Source organism: Myotis nattereri, assembly GCF_964212035.1.
Source record: "Myotis nattereri genome assembly, chromosome: 4".
In the NCBI taxonomy this organism is placed as follows: Eukaryota; Metazoa; Chordata; class Mammalia; order Chiroptera; family Vespertilionidae; genus Myotis; species Myotis nattereri.
The window spans coordinates 55,023,081-55,049,957 of record NC_138079.1 but is presented as its reverse complement, the minus strand read 5'-3'; the positions used below and the strand labels follow the sequence as shown (position 1 = coordinate 55,049,957).

At 41.6% G+C, this 26,877-nt stretch overlaps 1 protein-coding gene across 1 annotated transcript in view; it reads left to right on the top strand.

Annotated features, from left to right (window-relative positions):
• Window positions 1-411: 411 nt before the first annotated feature.
• PCSK1 (proprotein convertase subtilisin/kexin type 1) overlaps window positions 412-26,877 on the top strand; it is a 40,305-nt gene continuing 13,839 nt past the window's right edge. Inside the window, exons 1-9 of the mRNA XM_081088649.1 lie at window positions 412-795; window positions 4,149-4,253; window positions 7,691-7,801; window positions 9,665-9,811; window positions 11,065-11,141; window positions 17,344-17,432; window positions 20,217-20,389; window positions 21,361-21,573; window positions 24,247-24,347. Coding sequence (XP_080944775.1) covers window positions 616-795; window positions 4,149-4,253; window positions 7,691-7,801; window positions 9,665-9,811; window positions 11,065-11,141; window positions 17,344-17,432; window positions 20,217-20,389; window positions 21,361-21,573; window positions 24,247-24,347 — 1,196 coding nt within the window. The 5' untranslated portion in view covers window positions 412-615. The remainder of the gene's footprint in view (window positions 796-4,148; window positions 4,254-7,690; window positions 7,802-9,664; window positions 9,812-11,064; window positions 11,142-17,343; window positions 17,433-20,216; window positions 20,390-21,360; window positions 21,574-24,246; window positions 24,348-26,877) is intronic.

The window sequence follows — 26,877 nt, the reverse complement described above, 5'->3', positions numbered from 1 at the left end:
TGCTCTTTACAGCAGGTGCTGATTGACATCCCCAGGGTCATCATAAAAATCCTTCTCTCCCCTCCCCCAAGAGATAATCAAATAAATGTAAGGAAAACGGACAGAAGGCAGGGAAAGTGTACTGCACTCCCAGCCTTTGGTTCTTGGTAGTTACATCAAATGGGGCACTTAGGAGTGAAGGTGTTTCTCACAGCTACAGAATTTATGACCAGACAGGGACAGTGTTAACTGATCCCAGCAAATGGTTCCTTCCTTTTCTTAATCCCTCGATGCTTATTTTAGCTTCCTCTCCACCCCGCCAGGAATACCATCCAGATCTTAGTCCAGGTAGATCTGACGTCAAGAGATGGCTTTCGTAGATTTGACGTGTAAACACTCATTTCCATTCCAGCGGGGAAGGGCTGGGGCTCCACTCAGCCAGAGACGAAAGAACTGCACTCAGCACTCGCCACCGCCCAGCCTCTCCTGGAGTCCCTTCACTCTTCTCCCAGAGCAACCGGGGCGAGAGGTGGTCCTGAGCCTGAGTGTGGAAAGAGCGAATCTTTCTGGCTTTTCTCCTATCTGGCTTCTTCCCCCCTTCTGCTTCCTACTTCTGTGCCAGCGAGTGTGTGAGCCATGCAGCGAGGAGCCTGGACTCTGCAGTGCACTGCTTTCGCTCTCTTTTGCGCTTGGTGTGCATTGAACAGTGTAAAAGCGAAGAGGCAGTTTGTGAACGAATGGGCAGCGGAGATCCCCGGGGGACCAGAGGCAGCCTCGGCCATAGCCAAAGAGCTGGGCTATGACCTTTTGGGACAGGTAAGAGTTTGCACTTTCAAGAAACTTTCTGGGGCCCCAGGGGACAGGCGGGACTGAAGCGCGATCTCCCAAGAGTGAGCCCCAGGTTGCATTCTCCTCAGCCCCGTGGCAAAGAACAGGGAGCTTCTTCGGCTCTCGCCCCTGCGGGCTCGGAGCGAAAAAACGCCTGCATTCTTTATTGTTTGGGCTGGGCGCAGCCAAGCTGAACGCAGCCGCTGCAGCTGGGTAGAGCTTATTCTTGCTGTTGTTCGCTCTGGAATTGAAATCCGTTCCCGCACGGTTTGAAGAAAAATCCCTCCACACTTACTCACCGAACTTGAGATGCACGCAAGCTCTTACCAGCAAAGCGCCCCCGGGAGAGGCAGTGCGCTCTCTCCCCTGGGACTCAGCCAGTCTGCGTCAGGAGCCGGCTGTTTCCTTCCTTTCAATATGGCAGCATCAGACCCACGTCCTGTTGCAAGGGGCTAAACAGGCTTGGAGGTGTCCGCGGGAGCCTTTGGGGGCGCGTCTGGGACGTTGGGAGAGCGCCAGTGGCCGGGACTAGCGATCCAGAGGTCGGGGGTCGCTGGGGGGCCCGGGGAGCTGGCGGGAGAAAAGATGGGTAAAAGATAAGGACCAACTGTTCACGCCCGGGGAATTCACCGAAAACTTGGAAAGTCCGAGCGTCACAACTTTGCTTGGTCAGCACTCCCACCCCCACCCAAAGGGGGTCAAACTTCAAAACTGACTGTGGGGAAAGGATTTAATTATTTCTTGCCCCACAGCCAAATGCATAATAGCTTCCCTGGGGTTTTTAGCTTGTGAGGGAAACTTGCCTCCAAGTGAGGACTGGGTTAATAGACAGCTGGGGGAGGGGTAGGCGTGAGGGGGTGGGGGAGGTGACGGGGGCAGGGGGATGGGATCGGCCCGCTTAGCTGCGTAATTCAGGGGAGAAAACCAGGGGATGTGAGTTCTAATCTAAGTGTCCCTTGACTTAGAATCAAGCCCGCACCTATTGCCTTGGGAGTTGAGCGGAGGAGGAAGGAGTTGTAAACATTTTGGCGCGGTTTTTTCTGGAGGTGGTGGTAGAGCTGTGGCTGAAGTCACAGATGAGTAATCTGCGTGGGCATAGACTACGCCATAGAGCGAATCCACCGGGGAATACGCCTTCCCTTTGCCAGAAGCTTCATTCTCCAACTTTATGAGCCAAGCTGTCTTTGAAATGCCCAGCAGAAGTCAGTACACAGGTCGCCTTCTCCGTGTCCCAGCAGCAGACCAAGACTTTTGCTTTTGTTCACACCTTGTTCTGTGCCAGGCTCTGTGTTAGGGGCTGAGGACTAGGAGGAAAAGACTTTCAAAAAGTCAAGCACCCAGAGGAGGCTGGTTTAGAAACAAGTGGCTGTAGTGGCACGTGATTGGTGCAGGAATAGCCGTACCCAGAGTCTCCATATTTGTGGATTGAAGTCGGAAGGGAATTGGGGAGGGGTGAAAGAGGACAGCGCAGCGGAGGAAACACGTGCACTGTGTTTAGGAAGAAGCCAACGGTTGATAGGAAAGCACAAGGAGATTGGAGAGGCACTCCAGACATCGAAAATCGCCGGTGGGAAACGGAGATACAAAGAAAGCTGCTTAGTAGTAATTTGGAAACTGCAAGGAATTGTATTTGAGAGAGTGAGTGTGTAGTGAGTGGAATCGTACTGGTGTGTATGGGGGCATCAGGGAGATCATGTGTGTCCTATGAGGATGGGGGGCAGACTAGGGGCTTAATCCTATAACCGTTGGACAGCTGGTAACTGTGGAAGGAGATTGTGGGAGAGAGCAAAAGATAACCCCTCTTCCTTTTCTCACCTATTAGCCCCAAGCATAATCCAAACCTGGACCATTCATTATCGGAATTGCCTTTCAAATTCATAAATACCAAAACTAAAAAACAATAAATCAGAATTCTTGGTAGGATCCTCAAGGAAGGGATGGCACAGTCACATGCTTTGAAAAATAGTAGGAAGAACTATATTTACACATGATTTGCATATGCTATATTTTCTGTAGCCATTTCCAGTTAAAGTGACATTATTAACAAATGTTTAAAAAATAACAGTTCTTTGTAAAAAACTAATAATGCTTTCCTGGTTCTGCTTATTTCTCTCTCTGTTTATATTAAGTTAGCTGAGCTCCTTAAGGCCTCAGGATTGGGGGGTGAGCAAAACCAGTTTAATAGCAGATATAGACCTAAGCATTGGCGATCTTTCCTATAGCTACTGTTTTTCCTCCCCAACTCAGTCTAGAACTTATAACAGATTTACTCACTGAGGTTTAGGATTTGAGCAGGGCCTAAGGATCTCTATTTAATAATTCTCTAGGTGATACCCTGGCTGGTATGGCTCAGCTAGTTGGAGCATCCTCCCATATAACAAAAGCTTATGGGTTTGATTCCTGGTCAGGACACATACCTGGGTTTCAGGTTCCATCCCCAATCAGAGCAACCAATTGATGTTTTCTCTCTCTCTCTCTCTCTCTCTTCCTCCCTCCCTCCCTACCTCCCTCCCACCTCTCTAAAATCAATAAGCATATCTTTGGGTAAGGATTTAAAAAAATCATCTAGGTGATGAGAACCACCAAATTAAAGAATACAATTCTTCTGAAATAACCCATTGTCAATTATTTGTCTCTTAATTTAAAAAACAATACAGGGTATCTAGAGAATTTGGTAGCTTCAAATTAAGTACTCTTTTGAATAAAGGGACATAGCTTAAAAGAATAATGAACATAGTTCTAAATGGACCAAAGGTGTTGATGTCACCCAGGGGAGTTTACACCTGCCTTAAATGTGGTATGTTGGCTTTCCCCTCAAAGCTGTAAACTAGTGGAAAGTCTAATGGTCACTACTAGTAGCTTGTAACAATTATCACTATGGAGTCAATGGTTATATTTTATAACAACAACAAATTGTTGCAAGTGAATGTGGCACTGACCATATATAGTATACAAAGGTTTTGCTTGCTTTCTATAGATTATTGTTCTCTGAAAGAATGAATTTGATAAAATGGGTTTTTAAAAAAGAAATGTCTACCCAAATACACAATATTGTCTCATAGAAAAACAAATGGAATTCCTTTGAAATGTGTGAAACAGAATCACCGTCAGCCCCCAAGTATAGTGGGAGCCCAAGTGATAACTTCATGAGGTTCATCTCACTTAACACACTAACCAGAGAGGGATGGCTTCTATCAGTATCTTCTTCATGACAAAAAAGTTAACTTCATGTACAAGGAATGGGCTTAATAAAAGCTGTCTCTAATTTAGCTTGGTTTCAATCGACTCCATATATTTATTTTGGAAAGTGGATTTTATTTTTAATTTCTTTTATTTTATAGATTGGATCACTCGAAAATCATTACTTATTCAGACATAAAAACCACCCCCGGAGGTCTCGAAGGAGTGCCCTTCATATCACTAAGAGATTATCTGATGATGATCGTGTAAGTGTTGTGCATTTTTCTTCAAACCAACCTGACTTATCTGCTCTCTATATGATTGCCCACAAGAGCAAAAGCACTTTGCAAATGTGATTCTTCTTTATTATGATCACAATTATTCATCTGTAGTGTTTCTTGTTATTTCCACAGGGTTGTGGAAATTATATATAATAACTGGATTGAATTGAATTGGTTGAATTATCTAAATTACACACACACACACACACACACACAGACACAAGCTCACAAATCCAGTCTAAAGGCATGAAAGTAAATATTGAAAATAAAGTGGCAGCACTAATTAAAATGTTTGACAATACAATCAATCAACAACCTTTTATGTTATGCCTATTATGTACCAAGCACTTCAATATCTCATGTGGGGATGCCAAAGAAATATATGATCCTTGCTTTTAATAACATTTCACTGTAATTGAAAATGACATTCTGCCATTTCTATTTAGTTTGTTGTACAGGAAACTAGTATTTATGAGGAAGCTTTAAATCCATGTCTCATAAGTAAATGTTTTCCTAAGTATTATTATTGTTTGATCCAAAACACGTTATCTCTGTTTAACCTCGTTTGAATACATATTCAATGATTAGGCAACAGTAGGAAATGTCTAGAATGAATATAGGTAAATAATATGGGGATAATCTGAATGTATGTATAATATAACTATTGATTTCTGAAGGCTGTTTTAAGGTCAGCAAACATTATTAATAGAAATGGTGACTATATTGGAGTGTTGGCAGTTTGCATACACAACGTTGCCTTTTCTTGAAAATTTGCATACTGATGGAAATTTATCCTGGCTAAGCTAATATCTGTACACATGATCTCTGTGGCCTAGGACAATCTAGAGACTTACAGAAGTTTTGTGAGAGACAGAACACAACTTTCAACTTCCTAGAAAGAAATGTATAAGTGAAAGAAAGGTGATAGAACAGTTGAAAGTAAATGGAATTCATAATCCTGTGAAATAATTTATTTTTTCATTTGTCCTGCAACTAATAGAATTTTAGAAAGAGAATAAGACAGCCTTGGCCAGATAGTTCAGTTGGTTGGAGGGTCATCCCATGTGCCAAAGGGTTGTGGGTTCAATTCTCCACCAGGGCACATGCCTAGATTTCTGTTCAATCTCCAGTCAGAGCATGTACAGGAGGGAGGAGGGTCTCTCTCTCTCTCTCTCCCCCACCCCTTCTTCTCTCTTTAAAAAAAAATCAATAGCAGCATATCCTTGGGTGAGGATTAAAAATTTTTAAGAAAATAATAAGACAGATTATGAGGGTAGGGAATAATTGGATCTGAGTTACTACTGCTCCAATGTAAAATGCAACCATACCCTGACAAAGAGTGCTATCTCAGGACCACAGACAGTGAAACACAGCTCAGACACACCCATTGCTGGCTTTTACTGGCATTAATGGCTAGAAGTGGGAAATCAAATCAGAGCCCAGAACACTACTTTAAAAGTTTCTTGTCTAGTGAAGACTTTCCTTCACCATCCCCAAACAGACAGCTTCTTATCTGTGGGCTCTGGGAAGAAGGACAACTTTCAGGACTCTGGCTAAGCTTAGTCCTCGGGCAAAATGAGAGAGACTTCCTTCTTTATTAAAGGCATGCCTGGCAGCAATGTACAAGGAAATCAAACTGACCTCCCTTCTCATCTTCATAGGAGAAAACTGGACAGAGTGGAGCATCCCTAGCTGTTGTTATTATTTAAAATAATCTCACTAAAATGAACAGATGCACCAGTTCCATTCTTTAGATATTTCCTTAATAGTTGATTTGGGGGATAAATCTCAAGGAGCAATGAAGAAGAGCTACGAATGTACTCTCTAACATCACTTCATGAGAAAGAAGTCTGTATGATCCTATAAAATTATCTCCAGAATAATTTAATTGTAGGAAAAATCCTAGAACCCATAGAAGCTTGAGCGGATGGGTGGACTAAGTGATCTTTAATGCTCTTTCCCTATCAAAAGGATTATTTACAAAATTAAGTGCGTAATACCCATTATACACAAAGTAAGACCACCATTTTATTCTGTTCCACTTGGTTTGCTCCTTTAGAGGTTAATAAGGGATCTGCAGTCAGTGACACTGATCACAACAGTTTCCAACAATTGAATGTCAGAGTGCCTCTTTTTATATTCCATTTAAAAAAAATTGCTTTTGTCACTTTATTGCCTTTTTTTTTGATGGGGAATGATATCCTTTCAAATTAGCCCTCTGAAATGCAGCAACCCTCTATCTCTACGACTGTTGATGAAATCTCCAACTATAAGTTACTCTCTTCCTCAAAAATTAGTTCTTATTCCCTAGCAGCCAGCTTTCAAAGACTGACTCAGGGGCAAGCAGTATATTCCAAGCATTGGGTATTTTAAGCCAAACAATTAAGCTTGAAAACACAGGCACTTAAAAAAAATAAATTATAGTGACTAATTTCTAGCCCTCAAGTCCCTCCAATATTTATAATTGGCTTGCAGTATATTTTCTAATTGCAAATTCAGTCTTAGTGGATAGTTTTATCCTTCAGTTGCAAATTATATTTTAGTTTTTAGTTTTAGATGACTCATAAGTATCCTCACATTAACAATATCCCAACACACCCTGGACTGTCATCATGTTTACAACAGAGAGGCTATGCTTTGGGTAGGAAACAGTCTTGCTGCTCAGCAAAATAAGAGCAGGATATTATCTCCTAATGAATATCTCCACAAGGAAGCCCCTCTCCCTCTCAGGGCCTCAAGTATAATGGGATTATGCCATAAATGTGGGGCAGGTAATTTTTGTACTGTCACATCTCTTTGCATTATACATGAGACTAAATTAATGGTAAGTGTGCATGGTCAATAGTGCTCATTCATCACCCTGGATCTGTTTCTCATATTAAATACTCTTAAGTAGGAGGTTGAAGCACAGGGGAGCCAGATTTGCAAAGACATGTCTTGTGTAACATTGCTATTTCTACCTTTTGTGTGTAATGGAAGAGAAATTAAGCTGTAAGAGCATCATAAAAACAGTCTCTGGGATCTCTTAGCCTGTTGACTCATTCCATGAACAAATTTTCACCTACAGAGTCCTGGAACCTCAATATAAAAAATGGGTATTATGGTCCATTTGCTGATGAAAGCAGGCTGAATTTGTACTTCCACTGTAATCACAGTGTAAATAATTTGAGGCAATCATCACTTTACTGACGCCTTCTCCTCCCCCTAAAGGTTCACTTTACTGTAATAGAGGAAATGTTCATCTCCCCAGTGGGCAAATCCTTCTCACTGAGCTGCCAGTTTGATCTGCAGTTAAACATAAACATTGTGGAGCTGCCTAAACTCTGATGGGATGGGTATTAGGCCTAGTTAGAGGAAAGATGATTACACAGAGGTTGCTATTTGACTGTTGATTTTTTTTTTTGCTATAAAACTCCTTGTAGGTTATATGGGCTGAACAACAGTATGGAAAGGAGAGAAGTAAACGTTCAGTTCTGAAAGACTCAGCAGTAAATCTCTTCAATGATCCGATGTGGAAGCAGCAGTGGTACTTGGTAAGTACCTGCAGGACTGTGTGGGACCCTCATTTTTTATTTTGTTACATCTGCACAATAGATTTGTTTTAATGATGGGAGAATTCAGCAAGGGCTATGCTACTTGGAGATCAGGGCTAATGGGACCTTCCATGATCTGGATCTTCTGTTTTACTAGGTGAGAGTGTCTGAAACACAGATCTTCAGCTGCTGTGGTTGTGGGGGTTACCTTCATGTTTTCTTAAGCTTACCTGGAGTAATGCAGAAGAACCATGTCTTGCAAGTTAGGGGTTCCAAAACAGTATTAATGCAAAAAAACAACAACACATTTCATTAAAGTTACTCTTGAGAACCATCACTCAAAGAATACAGTAAACATGATTCTGTATATAAACCTCTGAGTGACAATTCTTATGTGCTTACAGGTAAGAATTTCTGAACAAGGCCAGGAATACAAGGAAAGACAAAAAATATCTATTTGCAGATGTCCAGTTTTGCAAACCATTCTACCTTTAAGATAGCTACCAAATCCTTATTGGTATGTGGGCATTGCTAGCCTACAAAGTGTCCTCCCTTCTGTTTTAGTATAAAGCCTCCAGAGTAGTAATATATGCAAGAATATTATAAAAGATAAATTTTTATGATGGTCATAAGCTAAGGCTTAGACATCCTTGTTGCATAATGGATCGCAAAGGGGATCAATTCCTTTTGACTCTCTCTTAACCTAAGCATCACTTGCCCGTTGAAAAAGAGTCTCATTAGCTAACATCTGTGCATTTACTATGTGCCAAATACTATTCTATACTATTTGACATGAAAGAACTCACTTAATTTTTACAATAACATTATGTTGTAGATATAGCAATTCTGCCCATTTAACAGATGAAGAAGCAGAGACACTGGCAAGTTGAATAACTTGCCAAAGTCACCTGGTTTCTAGTGGCTCATAATTCAGAGCTCCAGAGGCCCTACTCTTAACAACCACATTCTATGGTTGTTCTTGTGACTGACTTAGAGGCCTTCTTCCCCGGCTTCAGCCAACCATATGCCTGTAATTCCAGCCTCCTGTAACTCAGCTTCCTGTTGGTTAGTAAAGTGTTCCCCAACCTCTTTCTGAGGCGTATCAGCAGTCCGTTCACTGACACCTTTGTTATTTATAAATGTCTTATTGACCCCTTTACCATAAACCTGGCACACTTCTAATGTACTTCTCTTAAATGCACGGGAATGTGCTCAGGTCTGTGTTCCCTTGCTGTTCAGCTCTTTTCTCCTAATAGTCCCACACATTTCAGAAATGCTATCTGCAAAAGAAAACCCCAAATTCCCTCCCACAGATACTTACTCTCTAAATCACTAATATTTGCAAGTAGACAATTAAATTGCAAGTCCTGGTGAGACCACAGCATCCTGGTCATTCTCAGTTCTGTTTTTCCTTTCAAAAAAGTTATAAAGACCATTCACAAATGACTGTGAACAAGACAATATAAAGTAGGCTTGTTGTGGCAATATAATCTTAGGATTTGGGGGAGATAGGAACATGGGCTACCAGGTAAAGCTTAGGTAGAGGAAAGGCTGGAACACGTCATTATAAATGAAAGCTAGGGACAAAGGTCTTCTCCAAAGCCATGTAACTCAAAGAGAAGGGCACAGGGTGATTCATTCCTTGGAGTGATTTTCCATTGAAACTACTGGGAAGAGCAGCACTCTGATGATTCACCGGGCCCTACCCTCAACTTTGTTTTTTATTTCACCTAATGGCCTTCTTCTAAAGAGGAGAGTGACCTCAGGAAAAACAAAGATGGGTCGCTGGACTGTGGCTTCACTTCTCATTTTGTAGTAAGCAAATTATGCCTTTATCAATGCTTCTTTGTGTTTCTTTACCAGCAAGATACTAGGATGACCGCATCCCTGCCCAAGCTGGATCTCCATGTGATACCTGTTTGGCAAAAAGGCATCACTGGCAAAGGAGTTGTTATCACTGTACTGGATGATGGCTTGGAGTGGAATCACACAGACATCTATGCCAATTATGTGAGTCTGGGAGCTGTCTACAAAGACAGTTAGGACTTTCCTTCCCTCAAGCAGGAAGCTGCTCAGATGTTGGCCCAGGGAATGATGGGCCAAGGTTTTGTCATTTCCTTCACCTCCCTGGCAGCCCATATAAATTTACTGTATCAGGGGACATCGAAAGAATTTAAGGACTGTACAAAGTCATATGTACTGGGGGTGGGAAAAGGCACCTACACCAAGTAAATTATGAAAAGTCATTCAGACTCCATGCCATTCAGTACGGGTGACATTAAAGTAATCAAATCAAGCCTGATGCCCCAGATCATGTTCACAGTCTTCCTCTTCACCTCCCTCATGAGTCAGCATCTTTCACACTGTGAAGCTATGTGAATAGGATGCCTTCCATGCAGATTCAAAGTGTGCATCACACAGTGCAAAAAGGACAGGCTGAGAAAAAAAAAGCTTATTACAAGTGGGAAATAAGTAAATGAAAAGTATTTACTTAATTGTTTATGAAGCTTTCCATAATAGCTTAGGCCTTTATTTAGATTAGTGCTTCATCTTTAACACTGTCCCTTGTCTTTCTCTTATCCTTTCCACTCAGCTACATTCCATAGCCAAAGAGCAAAGGGGAGGAGAGGGGAAAGAAGAGATAAGATTAGCAGAAAGTAGGAATTATGAAAGGTTATGAAAATATAGAGAAGTGGAAGTAGTGTGATAGAATTCCTAGTGGAAGTTTAAGTGTAGCAATCTGGTTGAAAAGGGGGTGGACCTGGAAGCTTGTCTTGAATTTCAAGCCTACCCTCTTTAGTTAAATTACACGTTTACTTGGTATACCTGGGGAAGCGGAAAGAGATTGCTGTGAACCTGATCCACCTCTTTTCACCTATATTCATAAGAGAGATGAGTGTCACAGTGTTGCTAACTTGCTCTATAGCTTAGTTATGCCATTCAACTTCTCTGGACCTCAACTTTCTCATGTGGAAAATAAGGTGATTGAATTAACTGAACTAACTGATTCCTCCGGTTTTAGTATCCTATGAGTGTCCATGAGCTATCAGTTTGGTGACATTCACTGAGAATTGGATGTTGGCTTGATTCTCTGTCTCTTCCTGGTTTATGGGTATAACAAATGACCAACCACTGGGCCAGAAACTCTGAAATGCAGACTTTCAAGCTGTCAGCCAGTCTGGAAAGGGGATAGGGGTAGAAGGCTTGGGAAGTGCTGTGTCATTTTTTATGATGCTACGGTGTTATTTTTGTTGTCTTTTCAGGATCCAGAGGCTAGCTATGATTTTAATGATAATGACCATGATCCATTTCCCCGATATGATCCCACAAATGAGAACAAGTGAGTAAATGTGGATTTGCCAGGGGGCTGGGGGCCAGGGGTGTAGTACTTTAAAGTGCTTTTATTTGAGCTCTCAGAACTGTTCATGCACACTATCCATACCACAATATTGTACTGCTTTTAAAACAGAAACCCAAACTTCTCTTTTGGCTTATAGAACCATATTCCAATTAAAATTTCTTCTTATATTATAAAACTAGAGGCTGGTACACGGAAATTCATGCACTCTTGTGGGGGGAAGCAGTGCTCAGCCCAGCCTGTGCCCTCTCACAGTCTGGGACCTCATGGGGGATGTCCACCTGCTGGCTTAGGTCCGCTCCCCAGGGGATCGAGCCTAAGCCGCAGTTGGACATCCTTAGTGCTGCCGAGGAGGCGGGAGAGGCTCCTGCCACTGCCATTGTGCTTGCAGCCATCAGCCCAGCTTGTGGCTGAATGGGGCTCCCCCTGTGGAAGTGCACTGACCACAAGGGAGCAGCTCCTGCATTGAACATCTGCCCCCTGCTGGTCAGTGTGCATCATAGTAACCGGTCGTTCCTGTCATTCTGCCATTAGGGTCACTTTGCATATTTCCCTTTTATTATATAGGATACTCCCCTCAAATGTTACTGAATAGTTATAGCTTTAAAAAGAATGCTTGGGGCATAAAGAGTAAAAATGTTTAGCCCACCCCTGTTCCTTATTCCTCTATTAATCTTCCCATATTAGAAACATGCTTGATGTTAGTCATGAAAAGAAATACAGATGCCCAAATAATAAATCCCCAAAGCTTCCTATGGTGGCCACAACCATGCTGACCAGTTCCTTCAGAAGAGCAGGGCCAGACATCATACAAGAGAAAAGTACCTTGAGGCATGGTTGTCAAATTCAGCACAGTCTCTGGGTCATTGGATTAGTAAGCACCCTGTTCCAGAGCTCCTGCTGGATATTTTAAAGTTAAGGGGAAAAAGAGGATATCTTCTGACTCCTATATTGACTCTCCATAGCAGCTACAGGGTGATGAGGGAGGCCAAGAGCCAGATCTGCCAAAGCAGGAAGCCAAGTAAAGATCAAAGACAGTTTAACCTTCTTTCCTAACCCCAAAGAAACTTCAGCCTCTAGGCATGTGGCCTCAAGTGTCAATGTCCATGTGCGAACTCATCTTTGTGCATAATGATATATCTCATAGACTTTAAGGAGACATGCACACTTTCCTCTTTATTTGCTCCACCTCGAAGAGACATCAAAATAGATCAAGCCAAGGCAAAATTAGGGCTTGCTATTACAAGTGGGAATGGAAAGAGCAAGCCACAAAAAGCTTTGTGGATGCCCCATAAAGTGCTTCCCTCTTCTCTTCACGTGGCTTTCTCTCTCTTGGACTACTATCCAACTCAGGTCAATCAAGTTCTCTCTCCTCTCTCTCACTTTCACTTTCCTTATCCCTTATTCTCTCTTTCTCCCTTATTCTCTCTCAGAATTCCAATGTGGCTGATGGAATAATTTTGACCTAAAGTTGTTTCTTTGAATGATTTCCCCTCCAGAGGCTGACAAAACCCAGGAAGGGAGGCTGGAGCTCATGGACTTGGCTTCAACTTCTGAGGGTCTATTTCCTGCTATGGGAGAAGAGGCGGATTGGGGAGGGTTCCAAGATACTGCTTCTTTCAGTACCACTTACTTCTTCTAGGGTTTATTTCTTAAAGGGACACCCATGAGAGGTTAGAACATCTATTAACAATACAACAAGAACTGTGAGGGAGTGTCCTTGTGGAAAGTGAGATGTTTCTAGAACTCACAGCAGGGTCCCCGTGTAAATTTTCAGCCATTTTCTGAGTCAGGGCAGTGCAGGACCAGGAAGAACATCTGCTCTTTTGGGACATTATTGTGTGATGTTAGCCTGGCTGGTTGTCATAACTTCGCTCATTACCAGTATTGAGAGTGACCTGAGGACATCACCGCTCTGGCTCTATTTTTTATTTTTTCTCCTAAAGTGGGTGACAAAGCATCTCTTCCTTACCCCCTGAAAGGAACTTCCTAAAGAAATGGCAATAAGTGCTTGAAAGAAAGGAGTGCCCTTCTTGGAATTTAGTAAAAATGACAACTCTCACCTCACCCACTTGATCCAGAGTAAGAGGAAATATGCCAGCAGACACATAGGTGCAGTAGAGGAAGCTGTTAGCTGGAGGTGTTGCCTCCTCCCCAGGCAGTGTACTCTGGGTCTGGCCCCAGGATCCAACATTGGTGATGGCTGCATGATAGGTGAATACTTAATGAAATGATATTCTCTAGAATTTTTCTACTCATGAGAAGAGGGATACAGATTTCCCTCTATCCTCCCAAAAGAAGAAATCTCACATCACAATATTTATAATAAACACAGTATTTATAATATAACTAGGGGCCCGGTGCATGAAATTCATGCATGGGATAGGGAGGTGTCCCTCAGTCCAGCCTGCACCCTCTTGCAATCCGGGACTCCTCAGGTAGGGTCCCTAGGCCTGACCATTGATCAGGGCCTATCAGGGCTTTCCTTCCCCTGGCTGCCAGCAGCTGGCCCTGCCCCCGCTGCTGCCACTGCTTGCCATCTGTATGGCACTGCCCCCCCCCCTCTCCTGCCAAGGGTCGCCTACCTCTGCAGGCGACAGGTGTGGGGTGCGATCACTTGGCTGGCCTGGGCCTCCCTCTGTGGGGTGATCATGGGGCAAGGCGGGGGCCTCCCAACAAATTGCATCGCACCCGCCTTGGCTGGCCTGGCACCAGTGCGTGTCATAGCATGGTCGTCTGGAAGGTCATCTGGACGGTCATCTGGACGGTCATTCTGCTGTTTGGTTGTTCGATTGATTTGCATATTATGCTTTTATTATTATAGATTCTTCCAAGTCACAGAGCTCCAAAGGCCCATAAGGAAGTAGCCCATATAAATGTACTTATTTTGTACCTGAAAACTCTGAGTTTCAGAGCATAGCCTGGATCTCCCACATAGTACAGAGAGAGAGTAGAGTAGCCAAACAGTTAAGTACAGACTTTGCAGCTAGATTGAGATCAAGTATTAATCTGCCACTTAATAGTTAAGTGACTAAGTAAATTATTTAATTTCTTTTGCCTCAGTTTTATCACCTATTAAAAAGGGATAACAGTGTAGTAACTATTTTACTGGGTTACGATAGAGATTAAATGAGTTTATATGTGTAATTGGCTTGCATAGTGCCTGCAACAACAACAAAAAAGTTGTATTTGCTATGACGATGATTAAAGCTTCTCATTTAACAACTAAGATACACCTCTTTTCAGTGAGAAATCTGCATGACAAGAATGTGATAGGAGATAGCAGAGACAAGTCAATTTTCTGAGCCAGTTCAGAATCTACTATCTGAAAATTATAAGCAACTATCTCTCAGGATCTTCTTGACTATCAACCAGAAGTGTAGCATTCTCATCATTTATCAAAGGATATTACAAAAAATTTCTTCAAGCATGCTGTCAGAAATAAATCCCTCAGGTCTGGAAAATGAATGGCCCCATGTTATCTTGGCCTTATAACAGTTTGAGACCTATTATCACCCAATTCCAGGGCATTATGGCTCCAAACTATCTGTGTTGCTGCTGTAACTCAAAGATTAAGTAATATGGGGATTAAAAAACAATTTAACCCCAGGGATGCTCTAGCTTTAAGCAGTGCAAGATTCAGGAGCTGAAGTAATATGTAAACGAGATTAATAGAAGCTGCATTTGAATTCTCCTCTGCAAATCAAATGAGGAATCACTAAATAATAAAATCTTAAAGGTGCAGGTAACTCTTACTATTAAGCTGGCATGAATCTGTATTCCTATTTCAATACCAATTACAGATTCTAGTTAAATAACATGTGTGACAAGGAAATGTTAACCAGTATAATAGTAGTCTTTAAAGTATCTTGTGGAGTACTTTTCTAAAAGTCAATGTGTTTTAATGTCAGTTGCTGCCGTTGTTCTAAGATAATAGAGGGTTATTTTACCTCAAACCTGATTTAAGGAAAGAGAAAAGGCTACACGTCTATAAGGAATGATGTAGAACCACTTGGATAAAGTCTTCCTTCTTTTTCAAAGTGTGGAAGTGGAAACTGCGGATAAGTGGAGGAAAAAATACTAACCCCTATTTGTAGGATGATCCTACTACACCTTTCGAGAAAATAGTCCTCAATGTGTAAGGAGAGATAAATAATAGGTCATGTCACATTGCATCATTTATAGGACAGGTGTACACTGCTAGGGATGTTTTCAAACAAGTTGATTCTGTTGGCTCAGATTAGAGATTTTGCTATCCTGGGCCCTGCCTCCCATACTATTTAAATATAGGCAGTGGTGACTGTTGGGAATAGATTTCCTGGAGGATGGCAACTGAATTTTTCCTTGTAGAAAGGCAAAGAGGGCTAATCCATCAAACAGGGCACCTTCTATGTATTCAATGTGAACACATTTCTTAGAAAATGGGTATAGTTGTCAGGATAGTTTCAGTTGCAAGTGAGAGAATCCTACCTCAAAGATTAAGTAATATCTGTATTAAAAAATAATTTCACCCAAGGGATGCTCTAGCTTCAAGCATTGCAAGATCCAGGAGCTCAAGTAATGTGCCATCAAGACACCAAATACTCTGTCTCCATCTCCTAGTGCTGCTCACCTAACAGCTTCATTCTCAACAGAATCTTGCCTAGCAACAAGATCCATGTGACTCAGATGGAACCTAAAGCTGAAGATTCTGGAGAAAGAATAGAAATCTCTTTATATTCTGCATTAATCCTTGAAAGCTTATCTGGGAGAAGGAGCCTCATGAGAGAAAAAGAATCACAAGGAGTGAGGGAGGGCCACTTTCCAAAAGGGGAAAATTCTAGGAGGCAAAAAAGAAGCAGATGTCTGCTGCACTAGGGAAGACCCTGAATTAAAGATAATTACATTGTTCTGACGCAGGATTCTTAGCCAATATTCAGAAGAAGCAGGACTATCATTTCGTGGGAAATCATCTCTGGTACTTTAGGAAAAAGAGATAGGTGAAACAATTATTTTGGATTACCCAGTTAATTTTGGATTTATATATTTCTTACCAGGCAAAATTAATAGACGCCTAGTGTCATAGCTTATAAAAGTAGCTGGCTGACAGAGTTGCACTAGCTCACCCTTCTTCTCTTTTCCTCTATGTCAGCATATCTGGTCAATAGCTCCTCCCAGGCACCAACAGCCTTCACAATGCTCCCAGGTGCTTGCATAATAGAATATAATCATAAAATCAACAAATTTACATTAAAGTTCTCTTAATTTATAGCCCTTCTGAGGTCAGGGTGGGAAAAGGCAATTATTATCCCCCAAATTTCAGAATTGATGCTTTAATGGTGGGCTTTGTTCTGTTTTATTTTTAATTTTTATTTTAAATAGATGTTTAGAGAGAGAGGAAGGGAAGGAGAGAGAGAGAAACATAGATGTGAGAGCAGACTATTGCTTGGCTTCCTCCTGCATGCCCCCTAATGGGGGGGATCAAGCCCACAACCTGGGCATGTGCCCTGACCTAGAATCGAACCAGAAACCCTTTTGTGCACAGGATGACGCCCAACCAACTGAGCCATACCAACAAGGGCGGGCTTTGGTCTGAATTAGAGATGGATTTTTTTCCCCTCCAAATACTCAGAAATCATCAATTACCCTTTTTGCCTGATTGCAAACCCCATCTTGTTCAGGCCTCAGGTCCCAATCAGAGTTGCAGAAGTCTCCTGGTTTCCCAATTAGCCTGTAGTGTCTTCTTAAAATCTCAGACTTCTCTTAGTACCAGGAAACCCTCAAATGTTTTAGTTTGGTGTGTGGTTAGAGGAGGAGGATATCGTGGGAGAAGACTCTGTTCTATCATATCCTACTGGAGCTGGTCCAAGGTAACCTAATCCAAAAAAGTCCAACCACTATGTACCAACCACTATTCTAAGCACTCTATACACAGTATCTCATGTGATCTCACAACCCTTTGAGGACACTTGCCCATGGTCACACCACTAGTTAGTGGCGGAAGCTAAAATGTTAACTCATATACTCATATACTCTGGCTCCTGTGCCTATTCCCTTCACTTGATACCTATATTTCATCTAATGCTGATGGGAAGAAACCAGAGAAAAGGCAGATGAAAGGTTAACATATCCATGTACCATGGATTCATATACAGAACAAATGTTTGTCATTTATGTTTTATAATTCCTATTTTTTAATCTTCAGACACGGGACCAGATGCGCAGGAGAAATTGCCATGCAAGCAAATAATTACAAGTGTGGGGTCGGAGTTGCATATGATGCCAAAGTTGGAGGTAAAGCAGAGGGCTGTTCCTATAGTTTTGCACTTTAAAAAAAATATTTTTTTATTGATTTCAGAGAGGAAGTGAGAGGGCATGAGAGAAACATCAATGATGAGAGAGAATCATTGATTTTGCCTCCTGCATGCACCCTACTGCAATCCAGGCATATGCTGTGACCAGGAATTGAACCGTGACCTCCTGGTTCATAGGTCAATGTTCAACCACTGAACCACACTGGCCTGGCTAGTTTTGCACTTTTAACTTGAGTCTTGCATTACCTGGTGTAAATGAGGTGGGGAGAGGGGGAGCTTTCAACAACCAGAGGAAGAAATGGACTCCATACAAAATGTGCTGTAGAACTTGGGTGTGATTTGCAAACGAATCAAAAGATCTGGATTCCTAGAAAATGAATATAAGCCAATACAGATGGGGAGGGGGTTTGAAATGTTGAATAGCTTTTAAAACAAACCTAATTTTCTCTGTGTTCTGATTTAGAAGGTTTTTGTGTTGTGTGCTTATTCAGGGAACAAGAGGAGGAAGAAATTTAGGCAAAGAATTTCCCTGCCTCTGAATTCTGCAGTTCTTCATTTCATGGCAAAGAACAGCTTTTAAAAATAAAAAGAATACATGCTTGTTATGTTAAGAAGCCAAAGGTTATCTTCAATAGCAAGAATTTAGAATCTCTAGTTGTTTCAGTCAGTGTTTTTGTGGGGAAACATATGGTCAGTTCCATCAGGGCAATTAAATAAAGGAACTGTTTACAAGAGTTCAAAGGAAACCAACAAGGGCTAACAGATGTAGGCAGATGTTACCACCTTTAGGCCCAAAGGAACAAGTGGAAGGAGTCAGTGGAAACTGGAGACAGAAAGCTGTGGCCATAGGAGAGAATCACTGGCCAGGAGCTACAGCCTTGAGCACAACCACCAAGCTATTTCCAGGCAAGAAGGAATCAGGGGAGTGAGTACCGCACTTTCCCCTCATCCCCCAACCTCCTGCTGCTGTCCTCAGTTGGTGGAACCCAGTGGGAAGACAAGAGAACCCATCGATGCAGTTCCTGTGGATAAGGGCGGTGGAGACTGGATCCGAAAGAGCTCACAGAGATTCTATCCCTTTTTACAAATAAAATAAATATCCATCTTGGCATATATAAGGTCTCTCTCCCTAATACAGCACACTCTTAGATTTTGTCATTCGTAATTTCTTTGACACTAACACCATCAAAGTGCCATGTTAATTTAATGAAAATGAAGAAGTACAGATTATGTAATCACCTAGAAAAAGAATTCACTTTTTAAGTGATAATAAACTAAGTACCTATAGTTTATGAGAGAATCATCTGATCTCTTTATTTTATGAAGGAGGAATCAGAAACAAAATTCTCAAGGTAACAGTTTCCGGCAGCGTAGAGCTAAAACACAAGACTTCTCATTCCAAGTCTACTGATTTTCTTTCATTACTCTACCCTTTGACGGTCTAGCCCCAAGTTCATTTTTATATAATAATTTTCATTTGAAGCATCTACCATATGGCCATCACTTATCCAACAACACACTATAGGCAGTGTGTCCTGGAATTTAACAGGACATATTTGGGTACTCAAGTCCTGGCTTCCCAATTTCAGTCTGTGTGGCCTTGAGCAAGTCACTGTCCATCTCTGACCTCAGTCTCTCCACCTCTAAAATGGGGAGAATTATAGGACCCCCCTCAAATGGTTGTCGTAAGGATAGATGAGTTTATAAGTTTAAAGCCTTAAGTTAAGAATGGTAGCAGCATATAGTACATCATCAATACATGTGAGCTGTTATTATCCCCATTTTATAGTTGAAGAAACTGAGGTAGAGAGAAGTTAAGTGACTTGTCCCCAGATCATGCACCTCATAAATTGAAGAGCTGGAATTTCCCCCAAAATGCATTTTTAAAGAAAATAAATATGACTTTCATGAATCCTGTCAATTACATGGTTTTTACCTGTGCTCCATTGTAAATAATAGTGTGAAAATCTGAAGCTGTGCACTCTGTTGCATTATCAGCCTGAAGCCAGCAATAACCAGGTAGCTTCCTGTATCCATCTAAATTGCTTCTGCCTTCCTGGCACTTGAGTGCATGAGTCTGATGATGGGTGGCAGCCTGTAGGAAAGCACAAGGAGCTACCGAGTCTGCCTTCTGCTGATGAAAAACGATTCTCCCTCAGGAGCAAAATCCATGGCAATGATTTCATCCTTGAGATTATTTAGAAGAAAAGGAAGCATGTTCCTTGAAAATGTTTCATAGCAAACACATAAAAGAATGGCCTCGGGGTTATTTTTAATCAGTGCTTAGAAACAAGAGTTCTTTTCCTATTTGTTAGTTTCCTATCGTGGGTAGACCTTTGCAAGCTCCACGGTTTCCTGTACAGAGTCATTTGTATGGCACAGGTTGGGCCACAGCCGTTCGTGGTATAGTCATGAGAAGATATATCAAGGGAGGTCTGTTTGGTGCCTCTTTCTAAAAGCTATACTGTTATTTCTAGGTTATTGGAGTAGTGGAGGGAGGTGGGACATTTTGTAATCCACGATAACCGTGGCTACTGCATAGCACATAGTTATCTCTAAAAGCGGGTAAGAAAGTTTATGGAGGCAGTGATTGTACCTTTCCTATGTGCTGTTAGCAGCAGGCCATGGGCATTTGGGACATCCAGTGGCTACCCTGTTTTTGACTCTTTTGACAGTCCTTTTAAAAAATAAATATTAAGAGCATTATGCCATTCTACATGTACATCCTGACATCAACTTATTATTTGTGTGTTTTGCTGTTCAGGCATAAGAATGTTGGATGGCATTGTGACCGATGCTATTGAAGCCAGTTCAATTGGATTCAATCCTGGGCATGTGGACATTTACAGTGCGAGCTGGGGCCCGAACGACGATGGGAAAACTGTGGAGGGGCCTGGTCGACTCGCCCAGAAGGCATTTGAATATGGTGTTAAACAGGTGAGATGCTTAACGCAGACCCACCTGGAATGAAACCTGACTGTGGATATGTTGAGAAGGGAAGAACATTTAGCTTATATGGAAAGAAATGGTTGTCAATTTCTTGCAGTTGCTTATGATTTGAAATGCATTCAGAGAGCCAAATCATTCTTCAAGAGGGACAGAAGTTAAGGGTTGCGATATTTTCCCCCATTTGGGTCAGTCACTCAACAGAGATTCATTACTCTTAAAACATATACTTAAAAAAATACTCCGGATTATGTCCTTTCTCATTTTCCTGCTGTTTTGAATTTTCACACTAGATAAATTACTACCCAGACTTCTTTCAAATGCTCTGAAAATGCATCCTTAAATATAAATATAACAGGGTGCTACCTTCCGCTCTGCACGTGCCTGGTGAATACGTGTGCCTTGGGTTTATTTCATTCTTGCCAGTATTCTATGGCCTTGTTCTGCACAGGATGAAACAAAAGTAGAAACTCTGGAGAGCACATATTGAAAAATCACAGAGAGAGTAGCCTTGACGAGGTCCATTCAATTGAAGAGTCCCTTTCAATGCAGCTGCAAAGCAGATCCGAATAATGCCGGATTTTTTCGTTCTATTAGTAAACCAGAAGATTCAAGCAGAAAGGATAGGAAGTTCAAAGATTCAGATGTAGTGACATAAGGCAAGGGAGGAGTGAAAAAAAATGAGCAAGTGCTAAGGGCCAGATTATGAATCTGCAAAATAAAGAAAAGCCCCAGCTCTGCCCCACCCCAGAGAGGGCCCAGAGAAAGGACTGGCAGAGCCAGAAGCCCGTGGCTCCACAATAGGAAGTTTCACAAGATTTCCAGCATTGATGCTGGAGTACCTAGAGGTGAAAAAGGCCACAATAACTGTCTCAGCATGTATTTGTTGGGGCTGTTATGGAGGTGTGACAGTGACCCCAATAGATGATAATAGATGTGATATATTCAGGTTTTTCTTTCAGGGGAGACAAGGAAAGGGCTCCATCTTCGTCTGGGCATCTGGAAACGGGGGGCGTCAGGGAGATAACTGTGACTGCGACGGGTACACAGACAGCATCTACACCATCTCCATCAGCAGTGCCTCACAGCAGGGCCTGTCCCCCTGGTATGCGGAGAAGTGCTCCTCCACGCTGGCCACCTCGTACAGCAGCGGGGATTACACTGACCAGCGAATCGTATGTTGCTTTTGTCTAACTCTCTCTGCTTAGGTAGAAGAGCATGACTTGCATTCACAAGAATCCTTTAGTAAAACTGATTTGTTTAAGCATGATGTCTCAATTGGGGAGACTCGTCCTTTGCTCACTTGAAAGGCTGGCATATATTGGGAAGTTTTCTCTCTTGGGATAATTACGCTTCTTCCCGGAAGATGTTGTGTCTCAGTCATTTTTAAACTCAGCCCTGAGAAGCCACCAGTCAGTCATTACCTACAGTCAAGACTCTAAATGTCTAGTCAGCTTGTGTGATGCCTCCCTGAAAACAGCCTTAAAGGGCATCTCAGGATTGTAGGGGCTCTATCACCCTGTACTTGCTGATCCTTTAATAGCAGGGATATGGTCTGGCTTGCCCTTTAGCAGATGATAAAAATACAGAGCATACACCAGCGATGTCTCCTAAGAACAAACGACCTACAGGAAAATAACAGGCTACATTTCCCCTGAGGTGAACTTCTCAGCATCTGCATAAGCAGCTCGGGAAGAGTATATGCTCAGAGAGCATCTCCAGCCCACGTGTGGCTGTGACTCTGCGTCCATGAGTCAGACTGCCAAGGACAATTATTGGATTTTCCTTCAAGGGCCATGTGAAGCTTTGAGAACAGAGAGGCACTTTTAACTTGAAAATTTAAAGTCCCACATTTAACTTCTGACACAGAAAGAGCCAACTAGCTAAAGTATGTATATTCTAATCCCAGTGAGAGAACAGGTCATTTAGATGACTAGACTTTGAAAAGTTTGTAAAATTCATGTTAATAGCATCTCACCAAAATTGTCAGGATTACTGTCTTCTTCCTACTGGATCACAGTTCTGGAACTCTGCCTGCTCCTGTCAACTGCTCTAATTTCGACAGTAAAACTGTTGTTTCAACTTAAAAGCATTGACCTCCCTCTCATGCCCATATCTTCAGTTACACAAATAATAGTGACAGTCTGCCCAGGGAGTCTTTTTTTAGACAGGGAAGAGAGATAGAGAGAGAGAGAGAGAGAGAGAGAGAGAGAGAGAGAGAGAGAGAGAGAGAGAGAGAGAAGAGCGAAACATGGATTGGCTGCCTCCTGCATGCCCCCTACCAGGTATCAAACTCACAACCCAGGCATGTGCCCTGATAGGGAACTGAACTAGCAACCTTTCAGTACACAGGATGACTCCCTACCGACTGAGCCACTTCGGCCAGGGCTACCAAGGGATTCTTTATGGCGGGCATATTTTATTGCCTTTGAAAGGAGCATATCAGACATATTTTCCTTGGTGGTCAGAGTTCCTGGCTGTTGTCCAGAATTGCTTTTGAGAAAACGGTCCGCTATGCATTTCAGAGTCACCATTTCATAGACTGTCCCACATCTGAGCTGCTCTGCTCTGAAGGAGGAGGAGGAATTTCCATCTCTGTAAAGACCGCTCCTTAGGTAAATCAGCCATAGAGACAGATGGTGAATTCTATTTGAGACGGTGGCAATAAATAGTCTTTGTCTTGCACAAACCTCTTCCTCAGCACAGTCATCTCCGGGGGCTCACTTGCGTCAACGGATAAAAAGGGCAGCCTTGCTTCCGCAGCCCTCTGAGGAGCAGAGCCACCATAACTGGAGAAATTCAGCCACTCGGAGTGGGAAGCCAAAGGAGGTGATAATAGAACAAATTAGTTTTTCACACCTCCCTCCCATACATTGAAATCACTAGCTAAAAGCCAGAGAGCAGGAGCCTGGGTGGGTGTCTTGTTAGGAATCCTTTGGCCCAACTAATTGCTCTACCAGCAGTACTGTGGTTCTTCAGGCAGACAGATTGGAAGTCGCTTTGGTTTCTTCCCTTTGTCTCAGCAACCTCTTCTTAATTAACCTAAAATAAGCCTAGGGAAATCTTTACATTCAATAATATTGTGTAAAGATGCTTTCATAAGCAGGATCTCATTCCAGCCTCAGAATCTGAGTCAGGAAATGTCAACCTCATTTTACAGATGGGGAAACCAAGTGCCTTGCCCTTGGGATACATCTATTGAAGAGCAGTTTTAGAATTCAGTGTACTAGACCTAAGTCTAGCACACTTCCCATTTGGAAAACACACCATTTTCATCAATGCGCAGATGTGGACACTAACTCATGGGCATCAAATTGCATCAACAGTGAGTTCAAACTACACACTAAACAAGTTTTGAACAACTAGTTCAAGTGGCCGAAATCAGAATGGCTTTATATTCTTGTACCAAAGAGGCAGTCAAATGTCAATCTGAAGGCAACAGGGAATTTTGCATGAGGCAGAAGTTCTAAATATGCCAGACCAAACACAATGGATCTGATGATTAATGGGCCAGCATGATTCACAGTGATTTTGAAACAGTCCCTTTTTTACAGACAGCATTTCGTTTGGGAATCTCAGAGCAGAAAATATTCATAGTGGGAGTATTTCATCCCCCCAAAAGGCACCCTGATGCCAGAATTATAGACAAGTTGCATGGAGAGGAGAGTGAACTAAAATATCAGCAGATGGCAAGCACCCGTCTGTGGTTTAGAGAAGGAAGCAGGGAATCGAATCAGCTCAGTTTCCTGATCATAGCAGATGCGGCCCTCGGTATGGTTTCCCTCAGGGACAGGACCACACTCCTCACATGTTCTCCCACGTTTCTCTCCCCTTCTGGTGCCACACAGACGAGTGCTGACCTGCACAATGACTGTACAGGGACCCACACGGGCACCTCGGCCTCGGCACCCCTGGCTGCTGGCATCTTCGCTCTGGCCCTGGAAGCAAAGTAAGGCCCAGAAAGCTTCTAATCACCATTACTAAGTCTGCTTCTTGTTTTCTGAATACATGCTTACAGTAGAAGACTATAAGTAATAATAAAATTAACTCTCTTCCTGTTAACATCTCGATGTAGATTTAGTACAAACATATCTTACAAAACTGGATCTTCATATATACATTATTTTGTGATGTTTTTAAATCCTCCCTATAATATGTTAAGAGCATTTTCTCTTGTGTAAATCAATGTTCCTTGACCTTCAAAAACTCATGGTCTCCTCCAAGTTCTCCTCCCACTCAGCTCCAAGGCCTTCTCACTTCTGTTTATTTCCACCAGGAAATACTTTATGTAGATAATTTCTGTGGGTAGTGTTAGGAATGATAAGTTTATAAAACATCCTTTTTTTCATATTATATAATCCCAGTCTTAGAGGAATGAGAATTAAAAACAAAATTTTTACCTTTTCATAGTATTCTGTTATATAAATGCAGATTTTATTAAAATTATATAATCATGCTTAAACACCCTTGTCCATAAATATTGATTGTCATCTCTGATAATTTCCACAGGATAAACACTCTTAATTGGAATTTCTGGGTCAAAGGGTATGAATGTTTCAATGATTTTAATATATATTGACAAGTTATTGTCTAGAAAAACTATAGCATTTTATATTTCCACCAGCATTATATGTATGAAAGTATCATTTTCCTAAGCCCTTATTAAAGCTACTTTTATTATCTTTTAAAGTTTTTGCTATTTTGATACATGCAAATGGTATCTAATCTTCATACACGTTTATTTCATTACTAATGAAGCTCAGTATTTTATATTCTTTGGCCATTTATCATCTGTAATTGCTTTTTTATGGCCTTGACTTTGTTTTATGCCTTAGTTTAGTTTGGTTGGTTAGACATTTACCTTTTAATTTTATTTATATGTAATTTTGAGGTAATTAAGTTAATATGTATACAGTTACATTTGCCAGTCTTTTCTAAAAGTTTTTTCCTTTGTTTTTACATTCAGAAAAATATTTACAACTCAAAATTAGATTAAACATTTACCTATATGTCTTTTATTATTATTCTTTTGCCATATTTAAGTCCTAAATCACCCTGGAATTTATTTTAGTGTATGATGTTAAAAAGGGATTTAACAACAATGTTTTTCCCTTATAATAATGACCAATAGTCTAATACTTAACACAGAGGGGAAAAATCCAACTGTCTCACAGGTTTTTATTTGTCCTCATTTCTAGTTTCTAGTGTTGTGTGGTGAGAAATATTTAAATGTCACATCAGGTGGAGTAGTTGTATGATCAAGAAAGTGATTAATCTTTAAAATTACTATTACCTTTCCTACTAAGGAGTTTATCTTAGAAGAACATCCATATTCTCTAGAGAAGACACAGCAGTCCCCTCATGTCATGTTCAGTAGATGAAGTTCACAGTAGCAGAAGAGAACACTTTGGCTCGTGCCACAGCTGGAAGAGCCCAGAAGTTGCTGAGTCCTTGTCTAAGAGGATTGATCCAGAGTAGTTCCAAGAGCCCTGGGGCACCTGTGGAACTACCATTTAGTCCCAAGTATCTCAGCTATGAGACGGCCACAGTGGCTAAGCAAGACAGGCCTAGCAAAACTCATACCAAGAGTCTACCTACTTGGATGGGCTGGAAAAATGGCTGGTAAGGAAAGAGCAAATCTGGGAAAAGCCTGTGCTATCAACCAGTACATTATGCTGCCTCCCATGGCCCTGGTGCAGAGGAAATGTTGAACGGTAGCTGCTCATCCTCTCAAACAAAGGGAAGTTAATAAGATTGAGGCTGATAGAGGAACATCCTAACTCTCATGCTTTATGAGTTCCTCATAAAAGACTCCTTGTCACAAGCAAACTACTTATGTTGCATTAAATGACTTAGCTGGAGCACTGGGGAATGAGAAGAGGAGAGGGAAGGAGAAAGAATAGTTTCTGGCTCAAATATGTATAGAGGAATTTTCTTCCCTAGAAGAGTGTTTCTCAAACACCAGCTTAGATAATAATCACTTTCAGAGTTTTATGAAGTATGCAGATTCCTATGTCCCATTGCCATCAACTCAGATTCAGAAGTTTCTGGTATTTGGCCTAGAAACCTCCATTTTTAATAAGTGTCCTAGGCAGTTTGAATGCTAGTAGCTAGCTTAACCAAATTTTGAGAAACTCTGCTATAAAGAGTTAATTTACAACTGTTTTTTTCTGCAACCTCATCTAGCTGTAATTGCGAAGATGTTCATTCCGGTACTTAATAGGCATAAAAAAGATAGGAATTCCTTCGAGAAATGCCTATGGTACCATTATTGTCATGTAGCGAGTATACGTTAGAAAGATGGTAGACAATAAGCTCAGTCTTCTGTGGTGAGAGCAAGGGAAATCAGAGTAATTTTTAATAGAGAACACAAATTCTGTAGTGAAACACTGAATCCCTTGACATGTTTGGAGGTATTAAATAAACAGATGAACCAATCTTCTATTTTCATTAAAGGAAAATAAACTTTCAATGCTGCA